The 15423-nt window shown below is 34.8% G+C and overlaps 1 protein-coding gene across 1 annotated transcript in view; it reads right to left on the bottom strand.

Annotated features, from left to right (window-relative positions):
- Positions 1-15149, bottom strand: part of LOC126757913 (lachesin) — a 93168-nt gene extending 78019 nt beyond the window's left edge. Inside the window, exon 1 of the mRNA XM_050471839.1 lies at positions 15071-15149. Within this exon, the coding sequence (XP_050327796.1) occupies positions 15071-15110 (40 nt within the window). The 5' untranslated portion in view covers positions 15111-15149. The remainder of the gene's footprint in view (positions 1-15070) is intronic.
- Between the last annotated feature and the right edge of the window lie 274 nt (positions 15150-15423).

Here is a 15423-nt window from a genome sequence, read left to right on the forward strand (position 1 = left end):
CTTGTAAGAAATTATTGGTTTTCAAAGTTGTCAGTTGATGAAAGTGGGTAGATCTTTCTTAATTTTTAACAATAATAATTATTGTTTTTATACTCTCGCAACAAAGTTTCTAAGGAGAGTATTATAGTTTTGTTCACATAACGGTTGTTTGTAAGTCCTAAAACTAAAAGAGTCAGATATATATACTAAAGTGGACAGGGTAACGAGTAGAGTTGAAATCCGGATGTCTGTCTGTCCGTCCGTCCGTCCGTGCAAGCTGTAACTTGAGCAAAAATTGAGATATCATGATGAAACTTGGTGCACGTATTTCTTGGCTGCATAAGAAGGTTAAGTTCGAAGATGGGCAAAATCGGCCCACTGCCACGCCCACAAAATGGCGAAAACCGAAAACCTATAAAGTGTCATAACTAAGCCATAAATAAAGATATTAAAGTGAAATTTGGCACAAAGGATCGCATTAGGGAGGGGCATATTTGGAAGTAATTTTTTTGGAAAAGTGGGCGTGGCCCCGCCCCCTACTAAGTTTTTTGTACATATCTCGGAAACTATTATAGCTATGTCAACCAAACTCTATAGAGTCGTTTCCTTCAGGCATTTCCATATACAGTTCAAAAATGGAATAAATCGGTTAATAACCACGCCCACCTCTCATACAAAGGTTATGTTGAAAATCACTAAAAGTGCGTTAACCGACTAACAAAAACGTCAGAAACATTAAATTTTACGGAAGAAATGGCAGAAGGAAGCTGCATCCAGGCTTTTTTAAAAATTGAAAATGGGCGTGGCGTCGCCCACTTATGGACCAAAAACCATATCTCAGGAACTACTAATCGAATTAATTTTACAACAAAATAAAAAAAATACGTAAATGACGGATAATGAAATCTCTATTATCACTTTATCATGCGAGAGTATAAAATGTTCGGTGACACCCGAACTTAGCCCTTCCTTACTTGTTTTAATTATAATTTAATCAAGTTTCAAAATCAACTTAAATCTGCAAGAGGCAAGAGGTCCATTTCTCCATTGAAATTTCGAGTCAAAATGGCGGCTGCAATAATATTTTCTGTAATCTTTTTGATTATCAAACGTGGACCGTTGCATAATTGAGTGAATTGAAATTACAGAGAATAATAATAGTTGAACAATTCTCAATTATATGATGTTATTCCAGGATATATCTAGATAATTTTCGTTTCCATTTTTATCAAAAACAGTATCGAATGATTTAAAACACCTTCATTTGCCTGAGGACAACTGTTAATTGTTAATTAATTACGTCAACTTCTATGTTTGTAGCTACTAATAATGTAACGCGATTGTTGCGCCAGTTATGATTCAAACAATTAATTTTTACTTCCAAGAATAAACTTTTACTTAAGGGGTCGTCCTAGTGTGACCCTCTGAAAAGTCACTTATTTTTTTTTAATGTTGAAATTAACTAATCGGTCCGGTTTTTTTACAAATAAATACATTCACGACGAATACAAAATTATATTTTATATGTTTATTTATTGAGTGTATAATAGTTAAATAAATTGTCGAAATGTCACAAAAAAAATGTCCTGTACGATGTGGGCGCAATTTTGGTCTAAAACAAAAATTTCAAAAAGATTATTAATCTGAAGGAAAGTCGCTATCGTTTTTTGGAAGCTGAAATTTGACAAAATGGCGGCGGTTTGAACAAAAAGTATCGAACTTGGTATTTTTTTCGACAGAAAAAAGTAGGAAGATTTCAAAAAAAAGCTTAAGTAGCACGATAAAGAATGACGCTAAAAATGTTCTCTCCTAATTGGAACTAGATATCTTCAACACTCTTCCTTGGAGAGTGGAAACTGTTTTGAAAAACACCATTCTGAGAAAAACCCTCTGTCCCCTTTCTACAAGAAACGCTGTAGCGAGCGTAATAGTTTGAATTTCGATTTAAAAATTTGAGAGAATGTTTATTACAGTGTATACTATACGATAATGCAACAAAACAAAAATAGTTTTTCCGAAAATTTAATCCTGTTTTTTTTTCGTGATGAATTGCGTATTTGGCTGTAGTTCTATTCTATCATTCTCAATATATAGAAATTGTATTACATCTGAGGCTGGATCAGTTTGCAATCGTTCGTGTATATATGTAGTATATGGTTGCCTCAGGATAAGTGAAGAATCGTAATTCCAAACAGTGGTAAGGCAGCACCACCGAAAACTTCATCGTTCCCGTTTAAATCTTTATATTGTTCTGTACTCATCTCAAATTATAATTGTATTTTTTAAGTATTCTATGTCGTACAATGGTTCTAAACAACCTACCCAACAATTTCTTTTTTTAACCAAAAAAATTAAATCCGGGGAAGTTGAAAAAAGTTACAGCTGTTCAAAAATGACTGAAAATAATGAAAAAACTCGCTATATTTTGAAATACAGTTCTTAATGGGTGCTTAGTGAGTGCAGTCGTACGTACTAAGCTCTGGATTTATTAACTAAAACAAGTAAATATTAATAATCCGAACGCGTGTGAACTAAAGTCGAAGAAAAAAAAACAACAAAACAAAAAGAACACATTGATTTAATGATCGATGACACTGACAGCGACGGGACGTGTGTGGACAGCGAAGTCTGGCAAACCACGTACCTACCTAAAGCAAGAAAGCGTGTGAGCATTGACTCTCCAAAAGTAACTAAAAAACAACAAAGGATGAGTGAAGGGTCAAACAACTCAAACCGGGTTTCTGTGCTAGATTTTGACGTGCAAAGTAATAAACACAATTCTAAGAAAAAAGAGGACTCAATGTTAAGTGCTGTAGTTTCTCACAAACCACCACCAATTTTTTTACCTCAAGAGAGTGATATAAATAAAATGTCGAAAAGCTTTTCCACTGTTATTGGTAAAGAAAATTTCACCTACAAGGCAGGCAGGGACGGACCAGCGAGAGTGATGACTTCAAAGAGTGATTGCTACAGAAAACTTGTTAGCTATTTCTTCTTCTTCTTAATTGACGTAGACACCGCTTACGCGATTATGGCCGAGTTAACAACAGCGCGCCAGTCGTTTCTTTTTTTCGCTACGTGGCGCCAATTGGATATTCCAAGCGAAGCCAGATCCTTCTCCACTTGGTCCTTCCAACGGAGTGGAGGTCTTCCTCTTCCTCTGCTTAGCCCGGCGGGTACTGCGTCTAATACTTTCAGAGCTGGAGTGTTTTAATCCATCCGGACAACATGACCTAGCTAGCGTAGCCGCTGTCTTTTAATTCGCTGAACTATGTCAATGTCGTCGTATATCTCGGTACAGCTCATCGTTCCATCGAATGCGATATTCGCCGTGGCCAAGCGCAAAGGACCATAAATCTTTCGCAGAACTTTTCTCTCGAAAACTCGCAACGTCGACTCATCCGTTGTTGACATCGTCCAAGACTCTGCACCATATAGCAGGACCGGAATTATGAGTGACTTATAGAGTTTGGTTTTTGTTTGTCGAGAGAGGACTTTGCTTCCCAATTGCCTACTCAGTCCGAAATAACACCTGTTGGCAAGAGTTATCCAGCGTTGGATTTCTAGGCTGCCATTGTTGGTGGTGTTTAAGCTAGCTCCAAGATAGACGAAATTATCTACAACTTCAAAGTTATGACTGTCAAGCAGTGACGTGAGGGCCAAGTCGCGAGTGCGACGACTGTTTGTTTGATTACAGGAGATATTTCGTCTTGCCCTCGTTCACTGCCAGACCCATTTCTTTTGCTTTTGCTATTTAGATACCAATACTATTACATTTCATACATATCAATTGAAAGAAGATAACCATATCGAATAGTTATAAAAAATATTAACTTTTCAACTCCTATCGATGATATCAAGCATGACTTAGCAAAAAACGGGCATACTGTACGAAATATTGTGAATGCAAAAAGCAAAATTTCAAAATTGCCAATGTCAATATTCTTTGTTGATCTTTAACCTTCAGTAAACAATAAAAAAGAATTTGACGTAAATCGCTTATGCAATGCCGAAGTAAGGATTGAGCCATCTAGAAAATTTAACGATTTGCTACAATGCCACCGCTGTCAAGAGTTCGGCCATACCAAGCAATATTGCAAAAAGCCTTATAGATGTGTAAAGTGTGCACTAGACCATTCCTCGTCTCTCTGTTCAAAAGATCCATTGCCTTCAAAATCATACCGCCAATTACAAAGGTTGTAGAATTAATCAGGAGTTAGTGTCAAAAAAAGACTCGCTTAATAATAAGGCAAGGCCTTCCTTGGTCAAACTTACAAATGCCGAACAACAAGTTCACCATAAAAACGTTAGCTATGCTGATGTAACAAGAGGACAACTTAGTTCTACTACAACCAATCTCTTAACTAAGCTATGCAATTAAGTCTAAAAATAGCGGTTTGGAATGCCAATGGACTAAGCAGCCATAGACTGGAAGTTGAATATTTTATAAAAACTAACAGTGTAGATATATTACTGGTTTCAGAAACCCTCTTTATTGCTAAGTCCTATTTTAAAATTAATAGATTCGATCCCATTACTTCAAACCACCCCGGCGGTAAAGCACACGGTGGTTCGGCAATTCTTATAAAATCATCACTAAAACACATTGTTTTAGAGCCAGTTTCAGTACCATCAATTCAAGCAGCTTCTTTAAAAATCCAGACCGGCAGTGGAGCGATTGTTATAACTTCTTTGTATATCTGATCTCGATTCAATATAAGCAAAGAAACTTTTAAATCGTTTTTCGACAAAATGGGTCCCAGATTTTTAGCCGGAGGCTATTTCAATGCCAAACATCCATGGTGGGGTTCACGCCTTACGAATCCCAAAGGCCGCGAACTGTACAAGTGTGTTTCTCAAAAAATCAGACCCATATACTGGCCGACTGATCCCAACAAAATTCCGGATCTAATTGACTTCGCAATTTATACCGGCATAAACCCACATCATCTAGAAATTTCGAATAATGAAGATATGAGCTCAGATCATTCCGCTCTCATTATCAATATGAATATGCCTGTTGTTGTCACATCCCAAAAGCAGCGTTCTTTAACTAAAAGGTCGAACATACGATTTTTCCAAACGGCAGAATAGCAGAAATCCTGCAGCAATCAAAGAATTAAAATCCAAGTTGGCAGAGCTGAAAGAAGAATCTATTGCAGAATTTCTTAAGAATGCTGATCCAAATAAAAACGATGAATACAATCTGCGGAAAGCTACTAAATACCTGAAACGTCCCCCGAAGCGACAGGTACCGATAAAAGATGAAAAAAACTCTTGGTGTAGATCTGACAAAAGAAAAGCCGACGCTTTTGGCAACCACCTAGCTAATACTTTCAAGCCATTTGCTCTCAATACTGACCATCAGCGCCACGAGATTCCATGTCAAATGGATGAACCAATACATTAGGTTAAACTGACTGAAGTACAATCAGAAGTGTCACAGTTGAAAATTTCTAAATCGCCTGGCCCAGATAATATTGATGCATGGACAATCAAACAATTACCAAGGAAATGCCTGCTATTCTTAGTTTTAATCTTTAATTGTAGTTTTAGGCTAAGTCACTTTCCTACGCAATGGAAGTGTGCCGAAATTAAAATGATTCCGAAATAACCTCTTATAGACCAATAAGTTTGCTGACAATATTCTCTAAAATATTCGAAAGAATATTTCTTCGTCGATTGTTGCCAGTTTTGGATTCCTTATTCGTTATCCCAGACCATTAATTTGGATTCAGGCAACTACATGGAACCCCTGAACAGTGCCACAGAATCGTCAAAACCATACTAAAATGTCTCGAAGAGAAGCAGTATTGTTCGGCAGTTTTCTTAGACATTCAACAAGCCTTCGATAGAGTCTGACATGAGGGGTTGCTATTTAAAATAAAAATGAAACTACCAGCTCCATTCTATCTATTTCTTCGGTCATACCTAGATTGCAGACATTTTTACGTTAGAATTAATGATGACACTTCCGACATATTCGAAGTCAAAGCAGGTGTTCCGCAAAGCAGCGTGCTTGGCCCAACGCTGTACACGATCTTCACTGCCAATGTGTCAATAATAAACGACGAAAATATAACTGTTGTCACATATACGGACAACACCGCCATTCTTGCATCTGCTTACTCTGCAAACGAAGTGTCTGAAACTATTCAAAAGCAACTGAACGCAGTTGAATCCTGGCTTCGAAATTGGAACATTATGGTAAATGAAAGAAAATCTGCGCATGTTACCTTCACCATAAAAGCAGGAGATTGCCCCAGCATCAATCCCAATCAAACAATTATTCCAGAATGCACTAGCACTAAGTACCTTGGGATGCACTTAGACAGAAGACTAACATGGCAGCAGCATATAAAAATTAAACGAGATCAGTTAAAAATCATGACGGGAAAAATGTACTGGCTACTGGGTCCCAAATCGAAACTTAGTCTCAAAAATAAGGTGATTCTATATTAAAGCATTTTAAAACTGATTTGGGCATATGGAATACAAATCTGGGGAACTGCAAGTAAATCGAACGTAGAACTAATTCAAAGATATGTAAACACTCAGGTTGATTGCAAACGCTCCATGGTACATCAAAAATATTAACTTACATAAAGATCTTGAAATAAATATGGTGAAGAGCGAGATTCAGAAACTCAGTTCAAGATATCTCAATCGCCTAAGCTGTCACCCCAACATACACGCCATTAATCTGCTGGACAAGAGTGAAGAGACTCGCCGACCGCAAAGGCTACATCCCTTAGACTTAACATTTAGATCTTAAGTTTAATTGAATTAATAAATTTGTAAAGTATATATAATACTAAATTAAGTGAACTGTGATATATAGTACAAATCTTATACTTGAAATGCCTTTATGTATTTAAGGGACAAACTGCAATTTTAGCATCAAAGTGAATCTTAGATATAATAGCATTTGCTTATTGTCACACGACAGATTGTAAGTAAAATGAAATAATAAAAAAAAAAAAATATTTTTACATTTTTGTATAAAAAAGGAAGAATGCCACGCAAGCCAACAATGAAATTTGTGTAGTGTATGGAGATCAGTATCAGTTCTGGAAATTCCTATGTGAAAGATGCACCTCGCTCTGGTCTACATATCGTTGAAAAAGTCGACGAAATTATGGAAAATACTGACACATAAGGAACTTAACATTCATCATCAAATGGTTTTGAACCATTTAAAAAAGGCTGGCTACAAAACGAAGGTCGATGATTGGGTACACCACGAATTGTCTGTGAAAAATTTAATGAACCGAATTAACATGTGCGATTCTTGGCTGAAACGAAATGAAATCGAACCATTTATGAAACGAATGGTAACAGGAGACGAAAAGTGGATTAAATACGACAATAATGTGTAAAAAAGACCATGGTCCAAGCATGGCGCAGCTCAACAAGCCAAGCCAGGATTGACGCCACGAAAGGTTATGCTGAGTGTTTGGTGGGATTGGAAAGGTATCATCTACTATGAGCTGCTCCAGCCTGATCGAACGATACATTCTGTATTTTGCTGTCAACTACTGATGAGATTGAAGCAAGCAATCGAAAAAAACGGCCACAACCGATCAATAGTAAAGGCTTCGTCTTCCATTAGGACAACGCTAGACCACACACATCTTTGATGACTCGACAAAAACTGGGAGAGCTTGGCTGGGAAGTTTTGATGCAGCCACCATATAGCCCTGACCTTGCACCATCGGAGTATCATTTATTTCGGTCAATGCAGAACTCCCTTAATAGAGTAAAGCTAGCTTCAAGAGGAGCCTGAAAAAATTACTTGTCGCAGTTTTTCGCCGAGAAACCAGACAAGTTTTACATTGATGGAATAATATTTCAAGCGGAAAAAGGCAAAGAATGGTCGGCCAAAATAGTACGTATTTGGTTCATGAAAATTAATTAAAAATATAAAAAAAAACAAGAAAAAACGTTAACTTCGGCTGCACCGAAGCTAATATACCCTTCACAGGTGCATTTCTTTTAGTAACTATGTGTTCAGTTTGTATGGAAGCTATATGCTATAGTAATCCGATCTGAACAATTTTTTGGGAGATTACATTGTTGCCTTAGAAAATAATCTATACCAAATTTGGTGAATATACTTAAATTGTCAAATGTGAAAGTTTTCCATACAAGAACTTGATTCCGATCGTTCAGTTTATATGGCAGCTATATGTTATAGTGGTTCGATATCGGCCGCTCCGACAAATGAGCAGCTTCTTGAAGAGACAATGACGTTTGCAAAATTTCAAAACGATATCTTTAAATCTGAGGGACTAGTTCGTATATATACAAACGGACGGACGGACAGACAGACAGACAGACGGACATGGTTAAATCGACTCAGCTCGACTAACTGATCATTTATATATATACTTTACAGGGTCTCCGACGCTTCCTTCTGGGTGCTACAAACTTCGTGACAAACTTAATATACCCTGTTCAGGGTATAATTAGTTCAAGTTTGATTAGAAATACGAAGATTCGACTACCCAATAGTTATCATAAAGTTCAGGTTTGACAAGGTCGAGGTGTAATCTGATTTAAAAACGGTCGAAACAGTTTAACCTTAGTTCGAAGTTGAGGATATTTTGTACGCATAACACATAGTACCCAAAGTAATAGTTTCTGAATTGCAACAATTAACAGTAATGAATATAAGTGCACCAACAACATATATGTATTTGCCGCATTTGATTCGCAAAAGTAGGATTATTTAAGCGCATATTAATAGCAACAACAATATTTATATAGTATTAAATAAAGTTTATCTGGTGCGTGAATTTAAATGCAGAAATTTCAAACGGAGTAATTAACGATAACAAATTGGCAATTATTTGTTGAAAGTTTAAATATTTAATCGCTGTTTAAGTTACCGCATATTGCGTTTCAAAACGACAACAACAACATATAAAAGCAATAAATAGTCGCCAATGTAAACAGCGTTAACCATGAAAACATACACGCCTCAGTACAAATGGCTTGCGAAATTTCCATAATTTATAAAAAAATTCGAAAAAAAATAAATAAATAATCGGCATAATTAAATATCAAATTTATTGCTATGAAAAATCAGTATAATCAAATACTCGGTTTTTATAAACAATTAAAACAATGTGTGAACAGTGGGCAGGCCAATTGTTTTGCCGCCGACCGCAAAGCCACAGAAATACATTTACAAGTTTGTTTGTGTGTACGTATGTTTGTGTGCGCTTGTAAGCGCTTGACTTCCATAAATAAACAAAAGTATTAAAATTTTAAATGGCAGTCAATTAAGCCGCAATAAAATAATTTGCGTCATTAATATGTGCGTGTGCGTGCCATTGCTTTCATAAGCATGCACATTGTTTATTTGTCTCACACCCGCGCGTACACAAACATATGCTACGGTGTGAGTGTGTGTGCGTGTGTATTTCAAGTGCACGCCAATTCGCCACTTGCCACGTGCAAACTGCGGCGTCGCCACAGCGTGTGCAGCCGTCAAACCGCAGCCGCCATCGCGCAGCCGATCGGCGATAATCAACGTACACTCACATACCCACGCTTTCATACATAGGCACGCACATACCTACACATGTGCAAGTGCAAATCCACAAGCAGATAATCGAGAATTTATTTATTGGCAATGCATGTGAAATATGCTCAAGTGTTTGCGTATCAATTTCACAAATTTTAACTATTTTACAATAACAACAACAATAATCTGCTGCTTTAACTGCTTTAATAAGTTATTTTGGGTAAACACTTTAATGATGTTTATTTTATTTGAACCACCTTGTAGAAAATATTTTTATGGAATTTGATGCAAATATTTATAAGAGCGCTTTCCATGAATTTATATTCAATAATTAAAGTTTTATAAAAAATAAAATAATTTTATATATATATTTTTTTAAGTTTAATTATTTGAAGTACAGGCGTGTTTCGGTTGAATAAAGACAGTTGGTATGCTTCAGAAGTTTAGTCAATATTTGTATACAAACATTTTTTTAAACCAAATTTTTCAGGAAAATGTGGGAAAACAGCAAAATAAACTTGACTTTTTAGAGTTTTTTTTAACAACGAAAAATTCGAAAAATGATTGCTTTCTCAGAAATTTTAATTCCGGATTCCAGTTGTCCTTTCTTGGCTTCATGGCTAAATCGATTCAGTTTAACATGCTGATCATTCATACATATACATATACACTTTTTATATATATTGTTGATCCGATTTAACTTATTTTGGAGGATTCTCTGCGAATCTCTATAATATATCTTACATTTTGAACGATATTTTCGATAAAACGTTTGCAATATGAATTCCACTTTTAGTTCCGTTTTGACACTGTTTCTTATAAAATCCTTTCGTACGTTTTCGAGGGTGAAATTTTATGTCTCTGGCAGCTTTATTTGTGGACTTATCCCACTTTAAGTAAAACTAATCGACATATGGTAAATATATAGTTATGCATGTAAGTAACCTATAAAAATCCATAAATAAGCACTAAATTAAGGTACCTAACATGGGAAACCTTTTGCCTACATTTTTTTTAAGTGGTCATAGCCCGCAATTTAAGTGTTCAAGGTACATGTCTTTGTGCTTGACTAACTCAATCAAAATTGCTGAGAAGAAGGTTTCTTAGCACTTCTGCACATACTACGAAAATGGCTAAAAGCAGATAATAACCACGCCCACTTCCAGTCTAACATTTAAGTTGAAAACTACAATAAGTGCGATAATTCACGGAATAAAATCGCCACAAGAAATAATTTCAAAACCAAATGATGGGAACAGCTTTATATGAGCGGGTGTGAAATTTAGATAATGGGTCTTTAGGTTAAGTCCTATATCTAATTAATTACATTACCAATTTTAGTTTTTGAGGTTGCCCAACCATTCACACACTGAGCGAAACAATAACCTCGCCTGCTTCCCATTTAACACAACTTTAAATTCTATCAGATTTTCACTTCTTGCATACAAAACAAATATTAATGAATAAATGTAAAACTGTACACAAATAGTGTCCTTAAAGCACCAATTGCCTTTACCCCAGTGACTTTGGTTTATTTTTAACCTAACATGTCCATCAGTCTCGGAGCTCTAGTACTAACATTTGGAGAGTTGTGCTAATATCTGCCTTAACCCCTAATAAATTTTCGAACTTCCGGTTGATCTCAAACCGCATCTATCGGTCAATAAGTAAGAAATTTTAATTAAATTCAAACCAAAACTTTTTTCACAACAGTGTATCTTCTTGCTTGTAATTGTAATTAATCAATGCAGTACTTCCAACTATTAATTGAAATATATATGAAAATCTTATATATCACTTTGAAGTTACACTGAAGGGGGTATAAAAAATGTCAATAACATTAGTTATGCGCTTACAAATTTGTTTACATAACAATTTTTTTAATAAAGCAAATTGAAGTAATGAAAACGAGAAATATTATCATAGGTTTTCAACAATTTCAGTTAATTTTTGAATTCGATATTTAAGAATAATTTGAGATATCTTAACCAAACCCGGTCCATGCGCTTCGAAGAAAAGTCGACTTTCTACAAGTACTTATATATGGTAGATGATAATATATTACTTACGGTTATACATATATATATAACTTAATAGCTATAGTTCCATAGAAAATTTCGGTTTAGTCTGTGAAATCCATTTTTCTTAACTAATATGATGGCAGTTTCTAAACCAGAGGAGTCTATTTTCATCGAAAAATTATACCAATTTTTAGCAAATTATATTGGTTCTCTAAAATTTCGATGACTCTCTAATAAGTTACGCAATATATACGAAATTGTATACGTTTTTTATATGACAAAAGTGGGCTTCCCACATCTTAAGCCCCGTTTTACTTTGAATTCCGCTTAATTGAGTTCATTTAGTTACTTTCAGTCTACAAAAACAGTTTCAATTTCATCGAGTTATCGAAAGAAAAACAAGTAAACATATCTGTTTAATTTCAGCCAATAAATATACTACGTCTTATTTAAGTTTTAATTATATTATTGTACTTCTGTTTATAATTTAGAGGGCCTTTTGAAGACTATTATAATTTGTGATGATATTCTGTTATTCAGGACTAAAATGTGCCGTTCACATAGCTTATAAGTTTTTATGGTTAAGTAGAGTTACCAGTATTTAACGAACGACCAACTAGTATAAATCAAATAGATCGGTATATTCAAACAGAGATGGAAGGCGCGCAGTTACTCTACTTTAGTGAGGTATCCAGTTCGGCTCAGTGAAAAAAGGCCTAACGAACTAACGCCTAAAAAAAAAAAGAAATAATGCCTAAAAATTGCATATAGGAATTAGGCGGTTGTTCATAATGAAAGAAAGCCTAACAATCAAAAATGAAGAAACGCCTAATTAGGTATTTATTCATTTTTGATTGTTAGGCTTTCTTTCATTAATGTTAGGCGATTTTTCATTTTGCTAAAAGTGTGATTTTTATGGTTGCGAATGGTAAATTCCCTTTTACAAAATGCATACACCACCCTGTAAACATTCTGTAAAAGGGAAAATTATAAGATTTTAAAATAATAAAAGCAATTTGTTGTTGTTTTTTTTCAAGGTGACACCCGAAGTATTTTCGGTTTTCTTAAAAAGAACACGGACTACATCAGCTGTCGAGGCCTATAACGGCGTTATTGGCCGCATCATTCCAAAAAATGGAAATTTTTTCAAATTTGTTAAAGCTCTTATTGATGAAGAGTTTAATATATTTTCTTAAAGTTCCAAGCATTTTAATTCGTATTGTTAGGTCTTCTTTCATTAGTGGTTATTACATAATGAAAGAAACCCTAACAATTTAGATTTTATTTCATTTTTAAAATTAGGCTTTCCTTCATTTTTAAAGTTAGACGTTCTTTCACTTTCTTGTTCGGCGTTCTTGTTTAGGCATTATTTCATTTTTAAAAATTAGGCGTTAGTTCGTTAGGCCTTTATTCACTGAGCCATCCACTTCAGTTACGAAATTTTGTTAAACAGGAAAACTGTAGTGTTTACATTGTTTTTATTTATAGCTAGTGCTTACAGAAAGCGTTTTACACGACACTCTTCTAAACTTTCAAATCACAAATAAGTTTATCATCTGTTAGGGATTTAAAATTGTGTGTTCATTAACACATTCCCTATTATAGATCTTTCACAGTTTTATCATTTTTCAATTTTATCCAAATTTTCACTCTAACTTTCGCTTGAAGATATTTTCATATGGCAGAATCATTTTGGACTAAAATGAAACATACGGTTTTAAAGGAAATGTCGTAGTGGGAAAGGGCATATTCATACTCCTGCAACTTGCAAGGTTCAAAGTCAGAAAAGTACTTTCTTGTACAAGAACCTTGTTAGTTATATGGGGTCTAGGGTGAGTTTTCACCTGATTTTATTCAGAAAAGTATTTAGCCGCCTCAAGCAATTTTTTGACACACAGATAAACTATTATCAGCAAAGGATTCTGTCTGAATTTCAATTATATAGTATATCTTACACAATAACCGATAATTACGGTAAAAATCTATCGAAAAAACTTGTTATGTCTTGATTAAACTTGGTACCTTGGAAAAAAATTACCAGTTAGTAGGGGAAAGTAATCGGACCACTGACACGCCCATAAAACGTCATTAATCGAAAACTTATAAAGGTGCCATAATTAAGCGCTAAAATAAGATATAAAACTTTAATTTGGCACAGGGTATCGCAGCAGCAAGTGGTACCTATTAACCAAAAATGTTTAAAAGTGGGCGTGGCCCCGCACTCTATTAAGTTTAATGAACATAAGTATCTCTTAAACCACTTAAGCTATAACAACCAAAATTGCTGAGTACGAATCTTATTGTAGTTTCTACACACAGTCAGAAAATGGATGAAATAGGAATATATCCCCGCTCACTCCCCATATAACGGTACTGTTCAAAACTACTAAAAGCGCAATAAATTAACTAAATACACCAGAGACATTAAATTGTACCTTCGAGATGGAGCGGTTTTATGGGAACCCGTGTGCAAATTGGAAGATGCGCGTTGCACTGCTCTCCTCTGGGGAAATGACATATCTCGGGATCCGACCGACCGATTTCGAATTCATTTAGTACTTAACATACTCCTATGTCACAGTTCAAAAATAAGCTACAACCACGCCTTTTTCTCACATAACCAATGTTTAATTCCATTTGATTCGTTCACATTTCAGTACACAAATCAAGAAGCAACTAATATTACGAGACACAACTTTGCACGAAAAACTCCCTTGAAATATGCCACCTTATGTTCAAGCCCCTAGGTACCGAATATTGGGACGCCTATACTTTTGACCGATTGTGATTGTATGTGAGGTACCTTATTGAAATCCAGAATTGAAAAGAAAATCAAACACTTAAGTACTTAAGGGTATTTGGAAACAACATAATAACTTTATTTATTACTTTGAGAACCAATAAAATAATTAGGGGATTCGCAACTTGTCATAACGCATCATAAAATCATAAATTTTTACACTTGTTTAAAAACATTGTTTTTGAATATTAAAATGAGTTTACACAACTACAATCCTAAACGCTATATTTTGAGTTTGTAATAACTTATAACTTTGTGAGGTTCTATGAAACTCCTAAATGAACCCGTTATAAACTTCACGAAGACTCCTTAGTATATAAAAAAACGTATAATATTTAAGAATTGCTACGATTGCTGAACGAGCTATTGTTGGATTTAATCTTTATAGTTTAAGAACATAATGGCAACTATTTTTAAAATGAGCATAGTTTACAAGTACTAAAATTTTATGAATTTTATGATTAACAAGAATGTTTTTCAAACTTTTTTTATTCGTTATTAAAAGAAAGTTAGTTCGGATTCAACTTATTTTTATTTTATTGTCACTTTTGTAGGATGAAATCATTTGTATCATTGGCATGTTTTGAATTTATAATAGGCTACACTGTGCTTGCCAAACGCCATCAGTGTCATCATCACTTGTTCTGAACCAAAATTTTATTTGCCTCAGATTTATTCATAAACTGAAGTTGGAAAATATCTTCATTCATTTGGGGAGCTACAGCACTCAGTATTTACCTCGGATTAGCGAAATGATCAACAGCAGAACGATGGTCATCTTTTCATTGTAGCAGATCAACCGCGCAAGGGAGTAAAATGCATGAGCTTTCAAAACAAGTTTCATTTTATTACTTTTGTTTTTTTTTTTTTTTAATTTATTTCATTGCTTTCACTGACGTCGTTGAACACTTTCATCAAATTGTGTTATTTATTTTGTTTTGCGATATTTATTTCAACAACATTGTGTATAATTTTTGAACACTGCGCTTTCCCAAAACTGTTTGAGATTTGTTTTCAAAACCACGCGTGACAAAATGTGGCAAGTAACTTCGCGATCTTACGAGCATTTTAGGTATTTGCTTTCAAATCTG

Source organism: Bactrocera neohumeralis, chromosome 5 (assembly GCF_024586455.1).
Source record: "Bactrocera neohumeralis isolate Rockhampton chromosome 5, APGP_CSIRO_Bneo_wtdbg2-racon-allhic-juicebox.fasta_v2, whole genome shotgun sequence".
In the NCBI taxonomy this organism is placed as follows: domain Eukaryota; kingdom Metazoa; phylum Arthropoda; class Insecta; order Diptera; family Tephritidae; genus Bactrocera; species Bactrocera neohumeralis.